At 41.4% G+C, this 14700-nt stretch overlaps 1 protein-coding gene across 1 annotated transcript; it reads left to right on the top strand.

Annotated features, from left to right (window-relative positions):
• The first annotated feature begins 2246 nt into the window (after positions 1-2246).
• PROK1 (prokineticin 1) lies at positions 2247-12885 on the top strand. The gene is made up of 3 exons (XM_075263095.1): positions 2247-2318; positions 9639-9764; positions 12763-12885. The coding sequence occupies exons 1-3, from the start codon at positions 2247-2249 to the stop codon at positions 12883-12885; spliced, it is 321 nt and encodes a 106-aa protein (XP_075119196.1).
• The last annotated feature ends 1815 nt before the right edge of the window (positions 12886-14700 follow it).

The following is a 14700-nucleotide window of genomic DNA, read 5'->3' as shown; positions in this document are numbered from 1 at the left end:
GTGTCTACACACAATTCCACACGCCGGAGGATTAGATATGCACATCAGCAGACAGTTCCACACGCCGGAGGATTAGATACACACGTCTGCATACAGTTCCACATGCTGGAGGATTAGATACATGCATCAGCACACAGTTACACATGCCGGAAGATTAAATACAAGCATCTGCACATAATACCACACGCCGGAGGATTAGATACGTGCGTCTTCACACAATACCACACACTGTAGGATTAGATACATGGGCCTGCACACAGTACCACATGCCGGAGGATTAGATACATGAGTCTTCACACAATACCACACACTGTAGGATTAGATATGCCAGTCTGCACACAATACCACATGTCGGAGGATTAGATACGCACCTCAGCACACAGTTCCACATGCCAGAGGATTAGATATGCACGTCTGCACAGTTTCACACAGCGGAGGATTAGATACAGCATCTGCACACAGTTCCACACGCCGAATGATTAGATACACACATCTGCATACAGTTCCACACATCAAAGGATTAGATACGCACGTCTGCACACAATACCACATGCTGGAGGATTAGATAAGCATCACTGCACACAATACAATGTGGGGAGGATTAGATATGTGCCTCTGCACACATTTCCACACGCTGGAGGATTAGATACACACGTCTGCACACAGTACCACATGCTGGAGGATTAGATACGCACCACTGCACACAATACCACACGGAGAGGCTTAGATATGAGCATCTGCACACAGTTCCACATGCCAAAGGACTAGATACACACGTATGCCCACAGTTCCACATGCCAGAGGACTAAATATGCACGTTTACACACAGTTCCGCACGACAAAGAATTATATACGCATGTCTGCACACAGTTCGACACGACGGAGGATTAGATACATGCGTCTGTACACAGTACCACACGCCGGAGGATTAGATAAGCGCGTCTTCACACAATACCACATGCCATAGGATTAGATACGCGCATCTTCACACAGTTCCACATGGCAGAGGATTAGATACACACCTCAGCACACAGTTCCACATTCCAGAGGATTAGATATGCGCATCTGCACATACTTCCACACAGCGAAGAATTAGATACGCGCATCTGCACACAGTTCAACACACCAGAGAATTAGATATGTGCGTCTTCATACAGTTCCACACGCCGGAGGATTAGATATGCACCTCAGCACACAGTACCACACGCCGGAGGATTAAATACGTGCCTCTGCACACAGTACCACACACCGGAGGATTAGATACGCGCCACTCCACACAATATCACATGCCGGAGGATTAGATACGCGCCAGTGCACACAGTACCACACGCCAGAGGATTAGATATGTGGCTCTGCACAGAGTACCACACATTAGAGTTTTACTCCAGGTTTCCACAGCAACCCAGCTATTTTTCTTCACTGCTGTATGTCAGCTTTAAAGAAGCAGGGCACTGTGGATGACACTGATACACAAGGTCATATTCACACAGCTTTACTCCAGGTCTCCATAACAACCGATCGCAGGTTTTTCTCTGATATCCAAAATGAGATACACATGATCACATGACGCTTATAGACACACACACACAAAGGACAAACAAAGACAAACAAAATACACTGGTGCAAAAATAGACAATTGTTATGGGACCACTACACAAACAAAAAATGAAATATACCCGTGCGAAGCTGGGTCCTCCTGCTAGTTTATGATATGCATATTGATGTGTGTTTCTAATTTACATAAAATAACGATTTTATATACTGTCAGATCTTTCCGTAAAACTGTTATAGTTACTAGGGTTTGCTATGGCTCTAATTAATGTAGCATCTCCTGGTTCTACTGGAATGGATGTGTTCATCACTTTTTTGGCACTTTCATGTTTACAAAAAAGCAATGAAATATGTAATCACATATAGCAATAGATCATAGAATAAATATTCAATACAAACACAAAAGCAAAATGAGTTTAATATTAAAAGAGTAGTAAAAAGCCATATATATATGTTTATTCATTGTCACCATCTCAGAGCTGTGATAGCGCTTACGACCACTGGCTCTTATTTGCCACTCGATAGACAGACCTGTCAGAGGCTCCTTTTTATTTAATGTTCATTATAGATTCAGAGGAGCATCAGATCAAGTGGGAAAACTGAAGAACTGTCTGGCATATATACAGGGGCTGAAGAAACCGCTGTCAGACAGCACAAAGTAATCTAAGAGAATTTTCCTGTACCCCAACCAAGAAATGAAAATGATAACACATGCTTTTTTCCTTTTGCTCATTGTGGCTTTTTCAAAGTGTGCTGTCATAACTGGGGTAAGTATTGCAATATTTTATTCTTACTGACTTGTTATTAATGGTTCATAATGGTCATTTTAATCATTCACTATAATGAATTAGAATATATATATATATATATATATATATATATATATATATATATATATATATATATATATATATATAAATTTTAAAAAAAAGTTCCATCTCCAGGGTGAATAAAAATGTTATTGAGTTTACTAGAATTATTTTTATTTAGAATATTTGACATTTAGATTCTTAACTTTGCAAAAAATCTGATGGTTTCTATTATTACATACTTTTTTAATGTTATTATATTGTACTTTTATTTATACATTGACAGATACAACTGTATGCACTATTTACAGTAGCTGAAACAAAACCATTTATTTGACATAAAATATTACCATGGTAAACGGTTAGATTGTATTGTCTATTGAAGCTGAATTTGTTTCTGGTTGTCCAGTAGTGTAACCTATTCCTGTTATGCCATAGTCTTTTATAAGGTGATCAATACAAATAACTTGCAGCAATATAAACCTGTTATCTTTATAGAGCTGTGCTTAAGTGATTGCAGAATTTCACAATGCTGGTAGCACACTACTATATGTAATGATATGAGAAAGAGATTGTATACGAGTCTGAGCAGCGTCTGCACTTGTCAGTGTACATGCCCACAATAACATTCCATTGAACTCAATACTTAGTTTTTTTAAGTTAACTTTCATGCGCAGTATCTGTGTTTACTGTAAAGCCTGTCTGCCTACATATTACTGCATTCTGTTTCATTACTGAGTTATAAGTGTATGTTGTATTTCCTTCCAAGCTCTTTTTAAGAGCAGAGCTGCATCATTTTTTGGAGTGTGTATTTTATCAAATTGTACCAATCTCAAGAGCTGCAATAAAATGTAAAGTAATAGCCCCATCTGAAACCTGTTTTGCTGATCTACCATTTATGGTGTAAATGATGGGTGGGTATTCCCGTTGTATTAGTATTCCACGTCTCAGATATTGAGAGAACAGAGGCACCTTACGCTGCTGCTTGTACTGTAAGAGATTAAGTTGTCTTTCTTCATCATAAGGCTAGCAGTCAAAGAGTCACACGTATACAGTGGGGCAAAAAAGTATTTAGTCAGTCACCAATAGTGCAAGTTCCACCACTTAAATAGATGAGAGGCGTCTGTAATTTACATCATAGGTAGACCTCAACTATGAGAGACAAAATGAGAAAACAAATCCAGAAAATCACATTGTCTGATTTTGTAAGAATTTATTTGCAAATTATGGTGGAAAATAAGTATTTGGTCAGTAACAAAATTTCATCTCAATACTTTGTTCTATATCCTTTGTTGGCAATGACAGAGGTCAAACGTTTTCTGTAAGTCTTCACAAGGTTGGCACACACTGTTGTTGGTATGTTGGCCCATTCCTCCATGCAGATCTCCTCTAGAGCAGTGATGTTTTGGGGCTGTCGCTTGGCAACACGGACTTTCAACTCCCTCCAAAGGTTTTCTATAGGGTTGAGATCTGGAGACTGGCTAGGCCACTCCAGGACCTTGAAATGCTTCTTACAAAGCCACTCCTTCGTTGCCCTGGCGGTGTGCTTTGGATCATTGTCATGTTGAAAGACCCAGCCACGTTTCATCTTCAATGCCTTTGCTGATGGAAGGAGGTTTGCACTCAAAATCTCACGATACATGGCCCCATTCATTCTTTCATGTACCCGGATCAGTCGTCCTGGCCCCTTTGCAGAGAAACAGCCCCAAAGAATGATGTTTCCACCCCCATGCTTTACAGTAGGTATGGTGTTTGATGGATGCAACTCAGTATTCTTTTTCCTCCAAACACGAAAAGTTGTGTTTCTACCAAACAGTTCCAGTTTGGTTTCATCAGACCATAGGACATTCTCCCAATACTCTTCTGGATCATCCAAATGCTCTCTAGCAAACTTCAGACGGGCCCGGACATGTACTGGCTTAAGCAGTGGGACACGTCTGGCACTGCAGGATCTGAGTCCCTGGCGGCGTAGTGTGTTACTGATGGTAGGCTTTGTTACATTGGTCCCAGCTCTCTGCAGTTCATTCACTAGGTCCCCCCGCGTGGTTCTGGGATTTTTGCTCACCGATCTTGTGATCATTTTGACCCCACGGGGTGAGATTTTGCGTGGAGCCCCAGATCGAGGGAGATTATCAGTGGTCTTGTATGTCTTCCATTTTCTAATTATTGCTCCCACAGTTGATTTCTTCAATCCAAACTGGTTGCCTATTGCAGATTCAGTCTTCCCAGCCTGGTGCAGGGCTACAATTTTGCTTCTGGTGTCCTTTGACAGCTCTTTGGTCTTCACCATAGTGGAGTTTGGAGTCTGACTGTTTGAGGGTGTGCACAGGTGTCTTTTTATACTGATAACAAGTTTAAACAGGTGCCATTACTACAGGTAATGAGTGGAGGAAAGAGGAGACTCTTAACCCCTTCCCAACATGCGCCGTAATAGTACGGCGCATGTCGGGTCTGTAGCTATGGCGACCGCCCGGGAGCCGGGCGGCCGCCATAGCCGCCGGGTGTCTACTGCTTTAAGCAGTAGACAACCGGCTCTAATGCCTCCGATCGGTCCCTGGACCGATCAGAGGCATTAACCCCTCCGGCGCCGCGGTCAAAGGCGCCGGAGGCGCCATTTTCCCAGCGGCGCATGGGCGCCGCCATTTTGGCCGGGATCGCCGGCTCCTGGAGCATGCTCCAGGGCTGACGTCCTGTTGCCATGACAGCCGGGAGCCTTGTACAGGCTCCCAGGCTTGTCTGCAAATCCTCTCTTTTGCAGGCTGGTCTATGCAGCCTGCAAAAGAAAGGATGCTTTTTTGCAATGCATTGCAATGCATTAGCATTGTAATGCATTGCATTAGTGATCAGACCCCCTGGGGTTCAACACCCCTAGGGGGTCTAATAAATGCAAAAAAAAAAATTAAAAAAAAAGTTAAAAAAAATATAAAAAAATATAAAAAGAATTAAAAGTTCAAATCACCCCCCTTTCCCTAGAACACATATAAAAGTAGTTAAAAACTGTGAAACATATACATGTTAGGTATCCCCGCGTCCGAAATCGCCCGCTCTACAAATCTATAAAAATATTTTTCCTGTTCGGTAAACGCCGTAGCGGGAATAATAGTCGAAAGTGCAAAACCGCCGTTTTTTCACTGTTTTGATTCTGATAAAAATTTGAATAAAAAGTGATCAAAGCAATAACATTTCCCGAAAATGGTAGAACTAAAAAGTACACCCGGCCCCGCAAAAAAAGACACCCTATGCATCCCTGTACACTTACGTATAAAAAAATTACGGCCGTCGGAATATGGCGACTTTTAGAAAAAAAATTTTTTAACACAGTTTTGGAATTTTTTTTAGGGGTCAAAAAGTAAATAAAACCATATAAATTTGGTATCCCTGGAACCGTACCGAAACACAGAATATAGGGGACATGTCATTTTGGCTGCACAGTGAACGCCGTAAAACCAAAGCCCGTAAGAAAGTTGCAGAAATGCATTTTTTCTTCAAATCCACCCCATTCTGATTTTTTTTCCTGCTTCCCAGTACATTATATAGAATAATTAATGGTAGCATCATGAAGAAAAATTTGTCCCGCAAAAATTAAGACCTCATATGGCTCTGGGAGCGGAGAATTAAAAAAGTTATGGGGTTTAGAAGGAGGGGAGTCAAAAATGAAAAACGAAAATCAAAAAATGCCATCGGCGGGAAGGGGTTAAAGAAGAAGTTACAGGTCTGTGAGAGCCAGAAATCTTGATTGTTTGTAGTTGACCAAATACTTATTTTCCACCATAATTTGCAAATAAATTCTTACAAAAATCAGACAATGTGATTTTCTGGATTTGTTTTCTCATTTTGTCTCTCATAGTTGAGGTCTACCTATGATGTAAATTACAGGCGCCTCTCATCTATTTAAGTGGTGGAACTTGCACTATTGGTGACTGACTAAATACTTTTTTGCCCCACTGTAAATGTCTGGAGAGGAGTAATCCAGAGGTGTAACTAGTGGGGTGGGCAAAGGGGGCGGCTACCCTGGGCCCACTGACTCTGTGGGGCCCACGCTGGGGTCACCATTAATACATCCTTTACTTCTGCACACACCAATCTAGTTAAAACCTATCCTGCAACTTAACAGTTTTGTAAACCACAAGCCAATACAGGCCTGCAGTTTATAAGACCCCAAGACCACAGACGGATATCTGGTTCTCAGCGGCGTGATGACATCACAACATCACTGCTCCTGTGCTAAGACACAGACGTCCTGTGTGTGGACAGGGAGGAGGCAGCGGCTCCATTCATCAGAATCACAGGTTTCACAGGTGAGTATAACCTTTTTTCTTTTTTAACATAGCTTGTGAGCCCCATATAGGGCTCATAAACTACATTTTCCCTATCAGTATGTCTTTGGAATATTGGAGGAAATCCATGCAAACACGGGGAGAACATACAAACTCGTTGTACATGTTGTCCTTGGCAAGACTCGATCCAAGGACTCAAGCGCAGTTTTTATTAGCGCAGTTGTGGGTATATTAATAGTATAAGGGGTGGTTATGAGAGGGAATTATAACTATAAAGAAGGATTCATTAGGGGGCATCATGATGATGGGAGGGTCATTTATATAAGGGGCATTATGAACAAAAGGAAGGTCATTTACATAAGGGTTATTACGGGATATTATAAATACAAGGGGGGAGGTTATTGATATAAGGGGCAATAGGGGGCATCATTTATATTAGAAGGCATTATGAACATAAGGGGTTGGTCATTTATATAAGGGGTCATTAGGGGCACAGTATTTATGTCAGGGGGAATCGGGCAGAATATGAGGGGGTCAATGAATTTAATTAAAGTGGCACTTGGACTTTACTAAGACTAAAGCCCCACCTAGCGGGCCGCAGCAAAAAAAGCGCTGCAGGAAAAACTGCAGTGGTAACATGCTGGAAATTGCAGTGCGTCTGATGCACATATTTTTCTGTAATTTGTGGATGGGATTAGCTAGAATGCCCATTTTTTTCCCATGGACTTTTTGCAACATGGGGCCCTCATCCAATCCCCACATTGCAGTAAAATATGTACAGTTGAGACTCTGCAATTTCCAAAACAGTTGCGGTTTTGGAAATCGCAGCATGTTAATTATACCTACGGAAATGCCAGCGGTTTCCCTGTAGATATAATTGAAGCAGAAAGTCTGAGGAAACCTCTGCAAACTTTCTGTGCAAAGTGCTTTGGGGAGAAAAACGATGCGTCACCGCCGTGGTTTTTCCCGTAGCCCTTTTTTGCTGCCACATGGGGCCTTAGCCTTAAGGAGTTTTCCAGCTCATTTTTATTGATGATCTATCCTCAGAATAAAACATCAATAAATCAGTGATTCCCCAATGATCAGCTGTATGAAGAGGCCATGGCGCCTGTGTACATCACACGCTGTGTTTATAGTGACCGTGTGATGTAATTACAGTCTTGTCACATAAACTTGTATAGGATGAGGCTGTAGTTACATGACATGGCCGCTATGAAATGAATGACATTGTAAATAGACGAGGGGTCATAGCGCTTACATAGATACCATGGTTCATGGGTTTTTTTTCCTTTTAAAGAGGCTCTATCAGCAAAATCATGCCGATAGAGCCCCACATATGCGTGCATAGCCTTTAAAAAGGCTATTCAGGCACCGTAAATGTTATATTAAACTACCCCCCAGTTTTAAAATAATACCCTAAAAAAGAATCTGATCTACTTACGGATCGTGCACGCTGGGCGGGCATTCAGGGTGTGTCTTCTTCTTCATCCACGCCTCTTCTTCCTCCGATGTCCTCGGGTCCCATCCTCCTCCGGCGCTCGTGAGCGGACATTGATATAAAAAAATGGCCTGGGCACATGCACAGTAGCATGCGGCTTCTACTACGGCTACTGCGCAGGCGCTCAGGCCATTTTTTTTATCTGTGTCAGTTCGTGAGCGCCGGAGGAGGACGGGACGGGCTTTGTGTAGGTGAGGACAATATGGGTCAGGTGTCTGGAAAAGTGAGAAGCCAAAGATGTGTGTGCTGCAAACTTTACAGAAGACTGGAAGAAGTGGTCATGGCCGTCCAAATGAAAGAGATGGGGAATGTGAATGATTAGTCAGAGACGACACCTGTAAGTCACTAAATATTACTGTACTGTAGTCACCTAAATCGACTGCAGAGCCCTGTGTAGAGCCAGTATATATCACTAGATGCTCAACGTATACTGATAGTATTGGTATACAAACATGTCCAAGTTGAGGGCCTACTTTACATGTTCGTTACGCCTCTGGAATACTTCTTTAGGTTAGACCCCATTAGTATTAGGGACATACACAACTCATAGCACACCACTCCGGGTATTGGACAAACCCTTCACATTAAATAAATGGAGTGAAGGAATTAGCATCATTGAGACCCAGTGGTTTAACCGATTTGAATCTGAAAAGCCACTTTTACGGCACATTAACAGCTTCTCTTACCTGATTCTTGGGGTGATTTTACCTGATGAGCTTGTAACTATCCTGCAAGTTTAATGCGTAGAGAGAGTTGGGAGACTGCCCAGGGATGTTTTATTAGTGTTCCTGGACGGGGTAGGAAGTAGTGAGTGGGGCATTGGAGAATTTACTCAGTCGGTCCCGCAGAACACTATCCAGTAATATCACCGATCTAGTACAGTCTGGCTAATAGCAGTTCCCTTATTTTGGAACTCTAGTAACCTCAATATCGGTACGGGTTTTGCTCTATCTATACCCAGTCAGCAGCTATTATTGTATCAGCTTGTACTGGTTTAGGGAACTAGATTTATTGGTCTATGTTCACTATTAACCATACTGGCAACACTAGTTACCCTATATGTGGTTAGTGGGGCATTTGTATATATCAGGCAAGTAGAGTGAGTGACTAGGGGTTGAATAGTAGACATTTCATGACTTCCCTTCCCAATGGTATTGGGGGTTTCCAAGTAGAAGCCTTTTAATATGTTTTATTTGTTTTTCCTTGGATACCCACTCTGTGAACTAGTCTTTCCTATATGAGGTCACATACAGAGATTGTTATCAATAACTGAGTAAGACTATCCACGAATTCCTGAGGTCAGACCTATTCTACAATCTGCTGCATGCCTTTTTAATGTCGGGTTCTCTTTAAAAAGCTGCAATCCATTCTACTTCATTAGTAATAGTATACTTTTTTGATTTCTATCCATTTCTTAGGACCTGAATAGGTATTGATTTCATTTGCTGATGGTTTGTGACAAAGTGCATCTTAAACAATATATATCATTTTGAATTGTATCAGGCATGTGAAAGAGATCTACAATGTGGAGTTGGATCTTGCTGTGCCATCAGCCTCTGGTTACGTGGACTAAGAATGTGCACTCCAATGGGACAGGAAGGGGAGGAATGTCATCCATTCAGCCACAAGGTATCCTGCCCCCACTATTGTAATGTAACTGATGAATAATTAAACAGACACCAAGTTCTACTGACACTTAAAGGGATCCTATCATTTAAACACTTTTTTTTCTAGTTGACATGTCGGAATAGCCTTAAGAAAGGCTATTCATCTCCTACCGTTTGGTAGAAATACCGGTTTTTACACCCAACCATGATGCTGAGTGGTGAGGAACACCCCCCTCCTCCTGACAGTAGTCGTTCATAGACTAGTACTGGGGGGTGTTCCTCACCCCTCAGCGTCATGGCTGGGTGTTAAGGAACGCCTCCTCTGATAGTACAGCGCTATGGATTCTGCTATGGTCATTCCTCACAGACTGTCAGAAACGCCCTTCTGACATTGAAGAGCTTTGGTAATGGCACCGATAGCTCTTCACCAGGGGCACATAATGGGAAAGCTGATAATGCGCTGAATTCATTGCACTGTTCGCTTTCTAGCGGTAAATAATACCGCATATGCCCGAGGACATGAAAGGTCCTCTTTAACTAGTTTACTCCATCATACCGGTCAGTCTGTGACCCACACACGGGATTAAACAAGAAAGAATTGAGCTGATAAGCTTGTGAAGGATTGAGATGGGAAAAACCTTTTAACTTTATTCTGAGAGTCATTACAATTATGCCAATATCATATTTTTTGTTTGTTTGTTTTACTGCTTTATACACAATAAAAGACTGGTTTTCTGAATAATTTGTTTTTCTGTAATGGTGTGCTCATTTTTTGTAGTTTTCAGAGGTGCTATTTTGCAGTACATATGATATATAAAGTTTTATTCACTTTAGTGTTGTAGGTATGAACATTCATCATCACTTCTGTTTTTAGACTTACCTTTTATGTAATTTAGCATGCAGGATAAATAGCATTTTTATGTTATTGCATAGGTTGCTTTGAATGCAATTATAAGTTTTTGTCATAGCTGAAAAAGTGGGATTTTTTTTAAAACTTGGAACTTAAACTTACTTTTTAGTTTTCTAAAAACTTTTTCTTATAATCGTGCTCTTTGGTCTCAGTAGGGGTTACTACAGCATCTCTGATTCAAGCTGTTACAGCGTGGCGTTGGCTGTACAATACAGCTAGCTCCTGCAATTAATGGTGTGCGAAACCTGCTATATCACTGCGTACTCTTAGCCTACATTCACATGACACTGAAAATTGGCCTTGTGATGGGTGCCTTTCTTTACAGCCATCCTATAACTGCATTAAATTCACTGTAAGTTAATGGGACCTATTCACATAACTGATTTTTTGACGGTCATGTCCTATTTTTGCCTGTTATGGATCAAAATCTAAATTCTCATTATAACCCTTGATTAATTACTCAAGGGGTGTTTCCAAAATTTGATCACTCTTGGGAGTTTCCATTGTACTCGTACTTTAGGGTCTCTGGAAATGCGAATGGTATTGAAAAATTGTTGCAAAAAAATTGCCCTCCAAAAGCCAATTATAGTAATTAACTGTGTAGTGCAGTCTCCATCGTGGTCCGATTTTAGACTCCGCCTCCTCATAGACGAGCCTCCGGCAGAACCAACGTTGATTGGCCGAATGCTGTACCAATCAACCACAATCAACACTGGTCAATTCATTCCTATGAGAAAAAGTTAGCTCGTAACAGCAAACAGCCAGCTCTCTTTCGATTAGCAAGGATGAGCCTGCTGCAGAACCAGCATTGATTTGCCACAGGCTCATCTTTGCTAGTTGGGAGAGCTGGCAGCTTGCGGTTACGAGGGAGCTTACTTTATATCAGCGCAACTGCAAGCGCTGTGCAGTTAAAGCGCACGGACCCCATAGACTATAAAGGGGTCTCTGTGCTTTAACTGCACAGCGCTCCTCCTAAACACTCTCCTCCTGCGATTTGTGGACTTGGTGACTCTCCTTTAGTCGAATAGTGGTTTCTCCTGAAACGAGTATTTTTTCCCATAGACTATAATGGGATTCGATATTCAATCGAGTAGTCGAATATTGAGGCTCTACTCGAAACGAATATCGAATATTTCACTGTTCGCTCATCTCTACATGTGACGTCTAGGACGTCACACAAGTAGTCCTGAAGCCTCCCAGAGCCAGAAGAGGTAATTAACAGTGTTTATTTTCTCTCCCCTGGGCCTCCGATCATTATATTTGGGGGTCTGAAAAGACCCACCCGAGTATAATGATAGTGTTTGTGGGGTTCGCGGGCCCACGGCCTCACATACTGATACTGGAGCCAATAAGCCAAGATCAGTAAGTAAATAGGGCCTGTTATCTGCTGGAGTTACTTCAGCAGGTAACGGCCTATTAAGAAAAAAAATCTGCAGTGGTAGCGGCTACTGCCAGGCCCCCTGATGTCCCGGGCCCTGTGGCAGCTGCTACTGCTACTACCCCGGTAGTTACGCCCCAGTATACAGCCAAAACATTTTCTTATTATATAAGATTCCATATCTGTGGTTTATAGTTTCAGGGTTATGTATGATTAGGGTAACTCAAATTAAGTTTGACTCCTCTTTATGTGGAATAGTTCAGTGTTTGGACAAAACATGAAATAAAATAATCTTTTCTGATATTTTCTCTTTGCTTAGTCATACGATTATATAGGCCCTAGACAGAGTCTGCCATGAAAATTAGCTAGATGTGTTGACAATTGAGTAGGTAATGCACTCACACCATCCATCTTTATTCTTTAATATATTTACCAGGATATGTTATATTATTGTTATATACAGGTATCAGTATATGATATATTTACCTGGATATTTACCACCATATGTTTGCATATGGACAAAATTTGATAAGAGCTGTCTAAATAAGAAACTTCTTAGTTTCCTGTAGCAGTCACAATGCAGCTTTAATTTTCAAAAGCTCCATAAAAAATGAAAGATGTACTGCGATAGTGATGGGCAACAAAGACAGTTTCTCTTGTAGACAGTTTTCATTAAAATGGTTCTCTAGTTTTTAAATCTTTGTTTTATGTTTTGTTTTGTTTTTGTCACAGATTCCTTTCCATGGTAAACGTCTACATCACACGTGTCCCTGCATCCCAAGCCTTGTTTGTTCAAAGTTTCTTAATGGAAAATACCGGTGTTCAATTGATTTCAAGAATATGGACTTTCAATAAAGATCCACCTCTGGTTTATTCCATATTGTGGGTAATTCATTTAAAAGCTGTTGTACACAAATGTTGAAGAAGAATATTATATTGCAATATTGCCATTTATGCACTTGCAAGTTATATTTTGCAGCTCTAATAAAATGCATTTGGTATCTTTACCAGGTGTAGATTGTGCAGCAAATATTTGTGTAGCAATATTCCATTTTTTAATATTTTACGTTTAAAGAAGCAGTCCAACATTGTGTTGTCTATATAATGGCAGCATAATTAATTATTATTATTTTTTACTATTGTATTAAAATAGTGTTTAATGAACATTTTTGGGATATACTTTATTAGCCTTCTAAACTCAATAGAAAACTGGCTCTATAGTTCTCCCTAGCAATGCTCTAATTAAGTGAATCTCCTACAAGTATATTGCCAGTTACTTCAAACAGCTGTATTTCCAGTATTATATTTCCTAGAATAGTGGTTTTGGTGTCATATGGAAGATGGGATGCTCATCATTAGTTGAAGACTCAGTTTCTTATATGAAGCATAAAGAGATGCATATAAAGCTCATATTCCCAACAGTGTTTTAAGTTATTGCTGTCTCTGGGTTCTTTATAGCTATTACTGTGACTGCTTTCATATAACACTAGAACCACTGTTTTAGGTTGTATAAAAGAAATACAACTATTTGAAGTGACTGCCCCCTCCCCCCTGTCCCTCCCTTCCTGGCAACTGCTACATCTGTAGATGCTGGCAATACATATGTTTGACCTGACAACTATTTAGTTAGTGGGTTTCTAAGGAGAAGTAAAGAGGTTTCTAAATAAAAGGAAGTAAATGACACTTATAGTTTAAAGGCAATTCTGTATACCTGTTCTAGCTGATGGGACATCCACAATCTTGACTAATTCTTTCTTTCTTATGTGCCTTCCTTAACCCCTTCACATAATTCTCACGTACATGTGCGTGGGAGAATGTGGTTACTTACTGCATCCCCATGTGCATGTACGTGATGGTTATCATAGGGGCTCAGAAGCATAGCCGGTGCGATCACCATTGGAGCCCGGCTGTATCTGACAGCCGGGCTCCCGCTGCATCAGCGGGGATGGTGATAACACTGATCCCCACTGTTTAACCCTTAACATACCGCGATCAATAGAGATCGTGACATCTTAGGGGTTTGTCAGAGACCCTGAATGCCGCAGGTGGCATTAGGAGCAGTGTTAGCTATATCTGACAGCTAACACCCTGCTGCTTATCCCCCCACTGGAGTTGAGCTTGGATGCCACAGTCAAACATGACCACAGCATCCAAAGGGTTCGGTCAAGTTTGCCCCTCGGAGATCAGGGGATGCTGGCATCTATAATTTGCAGCCTGGGGTCTGGCCAGTGACCCCAGGCTGCCAGGACCCCCAAGTACCTGGTTGATCCTGCCTGCAATGGAAGAAGTCAGCCTGTGTGTCTGAGCATATCGGGGGACAAATGAGATTTAGAACTTACAAGGGAAAAGACGCCAGAATTCCCCCCCCCCCCCGATCATAGGAGCTACTGGGGATATAGTAGGGAATTTGCTGTTCCCAATGTACTCCGCACAGCTTACATATTCACTCTAACCATCCGCTATGCAGTCACATCTGGGATACTAATGCTCACTACACCCACTGAGAAATTCTTTGAAAGATGCAGTTTTCAAAATGGGGTCACTCCTTTGGGGAATCCACTTTTCTGGTATCTTAGAGGCTCTGCAGATGTGACATGGCATCTAGATTCCAAACATCTAAATCTGCGCCTTGCTGTATGCACAAACTGCAGTTTATGCCACAAGTATGAC

This window comes from Leptodactylus fuscus, chromosome 2 (assembly GCF_031893055.1).
Source record: "Leptodactylus fuscus isolate aLepFus1 chromosome 2, aLepFus1.hap2, whole genome shotgun sequence".
In the NCBI taxonomy this organism is placed as follows: domain Eukaryota; kingdom Metazoa; phylum Chordata; class Amphibia; order Anura; family Leptodactylidae; genus Leptodactylus; species Leptodactylus fuscus.
Note: the sequence above shows the minus strand (reverse complement) of the source record. Positions and strands in the feature narration are given on the sequence as shown.